At 43.2% G+C, this 11,281-nt stretch overlaps 1 protein-coding gene across 1 annotated transcript; it reads right to left on the bottom strand.

Moving 5' to 3' along the window:
* Positions 1-3,410: 3,410 nt before the first annotated feature.
* Positions 3,411-9,712, bottom strand: LOC107758210 (ly6/PLAUR domain-containing protein 1-like). The gene is made up of 3 exons (XM_016575894.1): positions 9,615-9,712; positions 7,413-7,553; positions 3,411-3,930 (listed from the first exon to the last, which is right to left on the bottom strand). Exons 1-3 carry the CDS (start codon positions 9,655-9,657, stop codon positions 3,695-3,697), a joined length of 420 nt encoding a protein of 139 aa, XP_016431380.1. The 5' UTR covers positions 9,658-9,712; the 3' UTR covers positions 3,411-3,694.
* Positions 9,713-11,281: the final 1,569 nt, after the last annotated feature.

Raw genomic sequence — 11,281 nt, 5'->3', positions numbered from 1 at the left:
TCGTCTTTGACCTGTTCAGATACAGATATTCAGATATAAAAGCTGCTCTGGTTCTGCATCTGACCCAAACTCACGAGTTACTCTTATAAAACACAACCTTACCTGTCCTGGAAATCCTGTGACTTTCTTTCAGTCTCGCAGAAGAGAAATGACAGCAATCATATATATATATGTACATACACACAGCCATATCACGCTGTAGCCCAAGACTGGTCATCCACTGAAGCTAAGCAGGGTTGAGCTGGTCAGTACCTGGATCAGGAGATAAACAGTTAATAAGATTATGCGATATGAGATCGTTCTGTAACTCCCCAACCGGACCTCACCGGACAATGGCACCTTTTTAGTTACACCCAGCATCACTACCCCCTCCTACCCTGCGAATCTCGTGCCCCGGGACGCCCCCGCTGCTTAGAACAAAGGGATAGAGATTAAAGTCTTTCCCCTGCGCTGCGCTGGGACGGCTCGCGGGAGAGCTCGTGGGTGATTCCCGTTTATATCATGAAGCAGAGGTTCAAACTCCAGTCCGAACACCACTGGCCACGAGCTTTGGGCTCTGCTCTTATGGAGAATATTTACTTATATAGCATATTTTATTTTAGATGAACTAGAAACAATGTTTAATTTATAAAGTTTTATTTTGAAATGTAAGTCAATAACAATTGGCTGGAGCCAGAGCCAATGGTGAAAGTCTTTGCACGAGGAGACCCCGCCCCATTTTGGAGGTCCTGCCCACTTTTGGAGTTCAAGCCCCATTTTGGAGATCTCCGGTCTGCAGTTATACCTACTTGGGATGGGAGACTCCTGGGAAAACTAGATTGCTGCTGGAAGAGGTGTTAGTGAGGCCAGCAGGGGGCACTCACCCTGTGGTCTGTGTGGGCTCTAACGCCCCAGTGTAGTGACGGGGACACAATACTGTCAACAGCACTGTCCTTCGGATAAGACGTTAAACCGAGGTCCTGACTCTCTGTGGTCATTAAAAAGCCCATGGCACTTCTGGTAAAGAGTAGAGGTGTAACCCCGGTGTCCTGGCCACATTCCCTCCACTGGCCCACACATAAACGCTACTTTACCAGATAAAATTAAAAAATGACATCATTTTGAAGACAGTCGGTTTCCTTCAGAGGTACATTCATATTAAAAAAACACCCACGTTGCATTTTGAGTTTGAAACTCAAAGACCTCTTGAAATGATAACAAATACTTTTCTTGCACCATTTAAGGCATTTGAGACTTTTTATGGCCTTAAACTTGCTACATCTACATTTAAGACAACTAGGTTGAGATGTTCTCCAGCTCACAGTCAGCAGGGTTTCATGAGAACAGAGCCGTCCATCTGGAGTCCTCCATGATTTCTATACTCTAATTTTAATGTGATAGGACAGTGGAGAGCTGACAGGAAAGCACTGGGCAGAGAGAGGGGAAGGGCAAAGGACCACGAGACGGGAATCAAACTCGGCTGGCCGCGAGTGCAGTTGCGCTGTTTGTCCTCTGTTATTCTGATCAATACTGACAGCATATGAGATGAAGATGAAGATTAAGAGCTGTGCTGAGTTAGGAGAAGCTGCACAGGAGCTCTGATGTCACGGGTGAAATCACCGCCCACAGCAATCATCATGGTCAATCCCATCATGCCTCACGTGTGCGGCACGAGCGTCCGATAAATATCTGATAACTCCAGAGCAAAGTCTCTGGAGAAAACAAGCCTCAAGGAGAGGAAACCAGTGCGCTGAGGTTCGGTGCTCTTCCTCATGAGATCAGACCGCTGCTTCAGATCTTAGAACCAACATCAGATAAAAATAGACCCCTCACACTAGAGTCTGCATTAATGACACCCTTTGGGTTCCCAGCAGTGGAACTGCAGGCTGAGAATCACATTTATTCTTTTATTGGATCCACAAGACAAGCAACAAAAACAGAATCCAAATACCTTGGGAAGTCATTTTGCAAGACGACAGGTACACATGGCTAACATACATTCACAAGTCCCCTATATTTGCTCGCATGTGTTACTCACATATTCACTCACACACACACACACACACAATCACACTCACACACACACACACACTCTCACACTCGCACACACACACACACAATCCTCACACACACACACCCTCACACTCACACACTCACACACACACACACACACTCACACTCACACACACACACTCATACTGGAAAATGTATCAAGTTTAAGTTTAAATGACAAAAATGTCTGCCAATGTGGTCAGAAAAAATTAATTTAATTTGTAATCAAAATAAGGTTAACAAGCTTTAATATCGTAAGTGTTTTCAGATCTCCAGTAGATGCATCTTGGTCTTAAGACATTTTTGCTGGAAAACAGACAAAACTACTGAGGAAGAACAGCACTTTACAGCAGTGAAGTCAGATAATAATTTAAACTCAAATCAATGTGTTGTCCATGATTTTATTTATTTGAGTAACCATTATTTTGAGACAATGACTCTATATTATCCCTCACACACATATAATTTAACACATTTGATCAAATATATGTTCAATCAGACGTGTCCAAAGCGCTGACTGGTTCCTTATGTATATGCATACATTTACCTTTAGAAACCCTCTGCATGCATACAAATATTAGAGATGAAAGGTCTTATTTGTATTCAGAAGCTACATGAGAGCGTTGCGTCCTTCCCATCAGACAAACACCGTCTCCAGCGATCAGATCTTCAAGAGTTTCCATCCTCATGATGATCTCAACATCACAGTCACGGAAGAGCAGAAGATGCTGGAGAGCGCGTGATGAACACCAACACGACAGAAGATACGGAGGAACCGAGAGGAAGGAAACCTCTTGCGGATTATAGGATTGACAGGACTGGTTTGTGTGTGAAGTGTGCTGATGAATGTTTAGCGTGAGCGGAGCTGAGGCACCGCATCATTCACATACTCTAACATAACAATAATAACACAACAGAGTAGACGTAGACACGGATATATAGGGGAGACGAGGCCTGCTTCATAGTGATAGGGTTTACAGTCATAAGTGTGTGAAGAAAGAGTTTAGTGAAAGTGAACAGCAAGACGTCTTTATATGTCTGTCAGGTGTTTCGATCAGGACTGTAGAGTTCCTCACCTGTCCGTCAGACCTCATTTATACATTACTATTAGCCAAAACAAGAGCTTGGTGTTTTTGTTTTGTTTTGTTTCAGGATAGTTTGTCCTCACTGTGACAATTTATCCCATATAGTGTGACAACATGCCCCTAAATGGCAGTGTGTGTTTGGTGAACTGCATCTTTTGTCCTTGGTTGAAAATGTTCAGTAACACCGTTTTAAAAGTTTATGCCTATACATGGCTATATATATATAATACGTAATTCTATTACAATGATATAGAATTCAATGTATCATTTATCATGTAATTAAGAAGTAATGATATAAATGATAGTTAGTCGAGTAATGTCTATTCTAGCTGACGATGTTTGACGAAGAGGATTGTCCTGCTGTCAGTGGAGTGCCAGTGTGTATCTCTGTGTGTGTGCTGTGATTGGTGGGATTAAATGAGGAAGCCCCGCCCACAGGTTCATTAATATGAGAATGAAGGGAAGCACACAGACAGACGCTGTAATGTGTGAGAGCTGCTCCTGCCAGCAGACGCTCTCTAAAGCTGCGCTCCATCGTGAGTCTCTCTCTCTCACACACACACACACACACACACACGTCAGTGCGAGCAGAAGTAGAGCAGCATGAGGCCGAGCAGCGGGCTGGCGTAGCAGCAGACGGAGGGTCTGCAGGCGTGGGACGCCGGTCTTCTCTTGTGCCGTGGGCCGTTGCAGAGTGCCGTGTTGCAGCAGGTGATGCAGACAGAGTTCAGCTTCCCCGTGCAGAACTGCTGGTAGCCCGATGACGCGATCAGACACGCCCCCGACGACGCACACGACTTCCTGTAGTGAATCCCTGCACAGACAGAATCACAACAGTCAGCACACAGAACTAAGCATAAAGAACATTTTTAAGATCATTAAGATTTTCTGCATTAAACTGTTTTATGAATTATATGATAATTCACAAGTTCACACTTACATATAATAAACAGAGTAAAGGTTATGCATATTTGGCATGCTGTCCGAGGGGAGGGCTCCGAGCACAGAGTAATTAATTAGGTTAATTATCTGAACGTGCTCCTCCTGAACTTTGTTAATAAAACATCATTGTTTGTTGCTCTGCCTGTATGTTGTCTGAAATCTTAATGTTGTTGCATCGCTGTATTTTTACAGTAAAAGGAAACGATCAGTAATTACAAACTCCAAAGTAAAATGTCCAGATGCATTACTGTAATGAGAATCTGGAAACGTAAATGTCATGAAAACAATGTGACAATGCAAAAAAGGTCCTAAAAGTAGGCTTCATTTTCTTTATGCATTAATTGTCAATCATCATTTCCTTCAGTTTAAGCATCAATGCGACAGAGTTGAACTACTACTTTATCATCGACAGCCCACTAGAGGGCACAACACATAAACCGCACAGCACTGCATTGCCCTTACTTTAGCTGACAAAAATAATATTTTGGTTGACAAGGAAGATCACAATGAAATCTATTATTTAAACATATTAATTTCAACATGAATACCATTACCATGCCATTTTAGTAAGAGGAAATCAAAGTAAAAAATAATGAACATCACATGATGAAATATTGAGTATATTTTTATCAAAAGACAAAAACTATGAATAAAACAGAAAACTGTGTAAAATGAACACTGGAACCAGACTGAAAGCTTCAGTTAAATCCTTTGATTTGATCATCATTAGATGCACTTTTCTTTGCAGCTGGGTGTATTATTTTCAATAAAGGATTTAAGACGGACTGTTTGCCTTAAAGTTATTGGTTGATTTAAAAAAAAAGTTGTCTTGTGTTGATATTTTTTGCCTAATAGAAATATAATTATTTTTTTGTTAATAATTGTGTGTGAATGTAGTTTGTCCTGCTGTATTATTTGATAATATGACACAAACACACACACCTCCAGCTGTACTGAAACAAACAGTGAGGAATGAGTCTTCCTGTAAGTCATTAGTAGTCTGGACTGCTTTCTTACAAATAGGGAATGGCACTGACATGAGCTAAACTCAGATCAGCATCTGAAGGAGCGTCGCATGAGCAGCAGCCGATTTCCAGCATAAAGCTCACTGACATTAACACTAGCTTTCAGCCTCCAGCGCTCACTGCAGTCACAGTCTGCCAGGAGTTGTTCATTCTGAGAGTTTCTGTTAGCGCCACACACTGCGGTCAGAGCAGCAGATGATGAAGAAGCAGTGGAGTAGCAGTGAGGAGCAGTGGAGGAGCAGATGAAGGAGCAGATGAAGGAGCAGTGGAGTAGCAGTGAGGAGCAGTGGAGGAGCAGATGAAGGAGCAGATGAAGGAGCAGTGAGGAGCAGATGAAGGAGCAGTGAGGAGCAGTGAAGGAGCAGTGGAGGAGTAGTGAAGGAGCAGTGGAGGAGCAGTGGAGGAGTAGTGAGGAGCAGTGAGGAGCAGTGAAGGAGCAGTGGAGGAGCAGATGAAGGAGCAGTGGAGGAGCAGATGAAGGAGCAGTGGAGGAGCAGTGAGGAGCAGTGAGGAGCAGTGAAGGAGCAGATGAAGGAGCAGATGAAGGAGCCGTGAAGGAGCAGTGAAGGAGCAGATGAAGGAGCAGATGAAGGAGCCGTGAAGGAGCAGTGAAGGAGCAGATGAAGGAGCAGATGAAGGAGCCGTGAAGGAGCAGTGAAGGAGCAGATGAAGGAGCAGATGAAGGAGCCGTGAAGGAGCAGTGAAGGAGCAGATGAAGGAGCAGATGAAGGAGCCGTGAAGGAGCAGTGAAGGAGCAGATGAAGGAGCAGATGAAGGAGCCGTGAAGGAGCAGTGAAGGAGCAGATGAAGGAGCAGATGAAGGAGCCGTGAAGGAGCAGTGAAGGAGCAGATGAAGGAGCAGATGAAGGAGCCGTGAAGGAGCAGTGAAGGAGCAGATGAAGGAGCAGATGAAGGAGCCGTGAAGGAGCAGTGAAGGAGCAGATGAAGGAGCAGATGAAGGAGCCGTGAAGGAGCAGTGAAGGAGCAGATGAAGGAGCAGATGAAGGAGCCGTGAAGGAGCAGTGAAGGAGCAGATGAAGGAGCAGATGAAGGAGCCGTGAAGGAGCAGTGAAGGAGCAGATGAAGGAGCAGATGAAGGAGCCGTGAAGGAGCAGTGAAGGAGCAGATGAAGGAGCAGATGAAGGAGCCGTGAAGGAGCAGTGAAGGAGCAGATGAAGGAGCAGATGAAGGAGCCGTGAAGGAGCAGTGAAGGAGCAGATGAAGGAGCAGATGAAGGAGCCGTGAAGGAGCAGTGAAGGAGCAGATGAAGGAGCAGATGAAGGAGCCGTGAAGGAGCAGTGAAGGAGCAGATGAAGGAGCAGATGAAGGAGCCGTGAAGGAGCAGTGAAGGAGCAGATGAAGGAGCAGATGAAGGAGCCGTGAAGGAGCAGTGAAGGAGCAGATGAAGGAGCAGATGAAGGAGCCGTGAAGGAGCAGTGAAGGAGCAGATGAAGGAGCAGATGAAGGAGCCGTGAAGGAGCAGTGAAGGAGCAGATGAAGGAGCAGATGAAGGAGCCGTGAAGGAGCAGTGAAGGAGCAGATGAAGGAGCAGATGAAGGAGCCGTGAAGGAGCAGTGAAGGAGCAGATGAAGGAGCAGATGAAGGAGCCGTGAAGGAGCAGTGAAGGAGCAGATGAAGGAGCAGATGAAGGAGCCGTGAAGGAGCAGTGAAGGAGCAGATGAAGGAGCAGATGAAGGAGCCGTGAAGGAGCAGTGAAGGAGCAGATGAAGGAGCAGATGAAGGAGCCGTGAAGGAGCAGTGAAGGAGCAGATGAAGGAGCAGATGAAGGAGCCGTGAAGGAGCAGTGAAGGAGCAGATGAAGGAGCAGATGAAGGAGCCGTGAAGGAGCAGTGAAGGAGCAGATGAAGGAGCAGATGAAGGAGCCGTGAAGGAGCAGTGAAGGAGCAGATGAAGGAGCAGATGAAGGAGCCGTGAAGGAGCAGTGAAGGAGCAGATGAAGGAGCAGATGAAGGAGCAGTGAAGGAGGTGGCGCTCCATCTGTTTCATACACACAGCATCTACAGACACTCCCGTCTGTCTGATATCAGCTCATTTCATTCATGAAAATTGCTTTGTTAATAAAGCTTCATTTGTGTGCTACGACTGCTATGACTTCGGTCTGTTACATCATGAGGGTTCTGCTCTTTCTTCTGAACCTCATGCTGACAGTGCTAAAGTACTGTGTGAAATATCTGCACTACCGATTTTCTACGAGCACAGCAGCGTTCACTGCACATGCAAACACCATCATCATCATCATCGGTCAGCTAACAAGACTAGCGCTTCACCATAGCAACAAGCAGAACAGGAAGTGATGCGGCGTCCTTACCGTCCTCCATGACTAGCACTTCCTTCTGACACATGTCCTGCACATTGACGGTGCAGTTAACGATGAACTCTGGCGAGGAGCAGTCGTCCTGCCGAACGTCTTCACACTGATAGCACTGGATCTGCAGCGCCACACTCACGCCTGCGCACACACACACACACACACACACTCACACACACACAAACTCACTCACACACACACACACTCACTCACACACACACACACTCACTCACACACACACACACTCACTCACACACACACACACTCACTCACACACACACACACTCACTCACACACACACACACTCACTCACACACACACACACTCACTCACACACACACACACTCACTCACACACACACACACTCACTCACACACACACACACTCACTCACACACACACACACTCACTCACACACACACACACTCACTCACACACACACACACTCACTCACACACACACACACTCACTCACACACACACACACTCACTCACACACACACACACTCACTCACACACACACACACTCACTCACACACACACACACTCACTCACACACACACACACTCACTCACACACACACACACTCACTCACACACACACACACTCACTCACACACACACACACTCACTCACACACACACACACTCACTCACACACACACACACTCACTCACACACACACACACTCACTCACACACACACACACTCACTCACACACACACACACTCACTCACACACACACACACTCACTCACACACACACACACTCACTCACACACACACACACTCACTCACACACACACACACTCACTCACACACACACACACTCACACACAAACACACACACACCATCATCATCATCGCCTGTGATTTCTGCACACAGGTTTGTGTCGCCTTTAACTTTCATACTGTGATTTTTATTTTGTTTTTATCCAGTGAATACTGTTCAATGACGCGGGCAGACAGTGTAGGGCAACTCTATTCATTTGTTGGTTAAATAATTAATAGAAATGACAGATACACTTCATTCATATTTTCTTACATTAGGGCAAGTTTGTAATTTGTAATTACTAGAATTCATTGCATTTCTTCAAACAAATCCATGATAAACTGAATAACTCGGACTGGAGTTCATCTGAAATTGAATGCAATGCTCCCAGATGCGCGGTTTAAATAAAACATGCATTAAATATGTTCTAAAACTATGATTTGGATTTCTACACTCACTGAGCACAATTTAAAATAATTTCCCACAATTCTGCATGATGAAAATAATAAAAACAAAAATCTCATTCTGATTACTTTCACAGGAAAAATAACATTGAAATTAAGTATTTATTCATCATAGATATACATTCGTTTTACTGCCTGAATTTATGCGGATTAGAATAATATCTATTTTAAAATGTATTATTATTATTATTTATTCATTTATTTATTCTGTTTGTTTGTTTTTGACAGGATTATCTTTAACACATAACAGTAATTTGAATCTAATCTAACAAACTCCAAAGTAAATTAGAAAAAAAATTTGTTTAATTGTATAGAAAATGAGAGCTATTTTTTTTGTATTATGTTAATATATTTATTTATCTAAAAAAGGTGAAATATGAGCCAGACCGGCAAGTGTTTTATCATCTCTTTTGAATTTGCTTAGAATACTGAACACTTCACATTAATACAGTTGTTTAAATAGAAAAAAAAATCATTAACATCTTTCCAGTTTACAAGTGAATCACGTATTATCTGACACATAATACACATAATAACAGCAGTGAAGAACAGTTTAAAAATCTGGAAAATGAATATTTAACTGTATCAGTCATCATCCATAAATCTATTCATATCCACATGTCGTGCTACTTTAAAATATTAAAAATGAACCACAAACAAGTCATTCTTTTGAGAAATGAAGGCACAATTAAGCATCGTTAATAAGTGTTACAGTCTCAGTATTTTCTTCTCAACCCATGAATAAGCGGAGCTAAAACTCATTTAACCGAACTAATTCAAACGAGGCTTTAACTGTTGATTTATTTCAGCGTGTAATTCGGCATAAGATTAAAGCTCATTAGCATCCCAGGCCATTCATCATGATTCAGTCATTTCTATAATCTTCAGTGAAGTCGCTCCAGCGTTAAGCGCGCCTCGATCGGACGTCAGTCTGTAGTCGTCGGTGTTAATGTGAGATTGCATGCACTCACCCGCCGTCAGCGCGATCATCAGTAGAGTCGCACACCGCCGCATCCCGGAGCCGCTCAGCGCCGCGCCGACGCGTCCATCCCGCGAGCGACCGCCGCGCCAGACGGAGCTCCGCCGCACGTGACGCGCGTCTGAATGCACAGAGAGACACACACACCTGGATCCCGCGCGCAGCTGCCCTTCATCACACACACATTCCTCGCGGCTGCACAGCAGATAATAACAGCTCTTCAACCGCTCCAGATCCAACGCTGACTGGTGACGTCACCACAGAAGAGGCGCGAGATACCAACATTTACATATTTGATTGCCCGTATTTTAATTGAAGATATGTCATAATAGCAACACTGTGAATGCAAATTAAACAATTTCACTTAATATTCGTTTTTACTAAATAATAAACAAGAATGACAGAATTCGTATTGAATGTAAATAATAACACAAGTATCAACATGCCATTCGGCGTCCCATCAAACTGATAAAAACTGTAACTTTTACTCCACAAATCTAGAAACATGAAAGTGTGCACAAACAGACATCACTTTGATATTCAAGCTAATACAGTTTTTAGGATGGCTAGGACACATTTCTCAATACTTCGGTCACAACTCTTCAGACAGCGAGCACAGCATCGGTCTCTGTGGCTGAACTGTGGATCATTTATCACTGCTTTGGCACTCCTGCATTCATTGACCACATCTGTCAAATTACATGAACTCTTTTATCACTTCCACACAAACACCACCAACTCCTTATGCACTATACAAGCCAATTTACATGTTGTTTTCAGAACTGTTAAGCTTAAATTCAAAACCTAGCACAGTAAAAAAAAAAAAAAAATCTGCAACATTTCTACAGTAATACATAGAAAAATGTTCTGAACGTAAAAAATGAAATACTATCAAAGCAGTTGCTGAACATCTTCACAAGTGTTAGTCTTTCACGTTCATTACATCTGTACAAAAGGGGAAAACTTAGGAATAATTCTGTACTATAACGTAAACATGGAGCATGTAAGATATACTGCAGTGAAGTATAAACAGTATTATTCTCGTTTTGTAAAGAAACGTTACTAAAGCAAACAATGTATAATGCCTCCTGTTGTTGGTGTTTTTAGGTTGTTGTGTAATGAGTGATAAAGTGAAACTCTTAGCTAGAGTTCTGTTAGAATGACCTGATTTGAGGCATTAATGAAGTGTTTTGGTAGTTTTACTGAATGTGGAATGAACTGCTGTGTCAAGCTGAAAGACAGGAGGACTGTGTGAAGAACACTGAGAAATGTGTCCTAATGACTGTAAACAGTCACAGATCACTATATTCCACAGACACACAATTAAATCAGAAAATAGATCTGCTTTTCCTTTTCCTTCTTACTGCTGTTATTTTATTAGCTTTTACATGTGTGTCTGTGATAAACGTTATTGCTCTGGCAAAGTGAAACTTCAGATAGACAGAGACCGTCTTAAAGCTCATTAATATCTTCCTCGGTTTATTTATTTGATCTTCTGCATTACAATTATTATTCTATTAACATTCTGCCAGAGAGAGAGAGACTATCACATACACCACACACACACTCAGAGAGAGAGAGAGAGAATCACACACACACACACACACACACACACACTCAGAGAGAGAGAGAGAATCACACACACACACACACACACAC

Source organism: Sinocyclocheilus rhinocerous, unplaced genomic scaffold (genome assembly GCF_001515625.1).
Source record: "Sinocyclocheilus rhinocerous isolate Xijiao unplaced genomic scaffold, SAMN03320098_v1.1 scaffold3461, whole genome shotgun sequence".
Classification (NCBI taxonomy): Eukaryota; Metazoa; Chordata; class Actinopteri; order Cypriniformes; family Cyprinidae; genus Sinocyclocheilus; species Sinocyclocheilus rhinocerous.
Note: the sequence above shows the minus strand (reverse complement) of the source record. Positions and strands in the feature narration are given on the sequence as shown.

Excerpts from the sequence above, each read along its gene's own strand:
- LOC107758210 (XM_016575894.1), bottom strand. The coding sequence starts at position 9,657 with ATGCGGCGGTGTGCGACTCTACTGATGATCGCGCTGACGGCGG. Across the intron at positions 7,554-9,614 it reads GATGATCGCGCTGACGGCGG|GCGTGAGTGTGGCGCTGCAG; the intron begins GTGAGTGCATGC and ends GTGTGTGCGCAG. Across the intron at positions 3,931-7,412 it reads AGTGCTAGTCATGGAGGACG|GGATTCACTACAGGAAGTCG; the intron begins GTAAGGACGCCG and ends CTGTCTGTGCAG.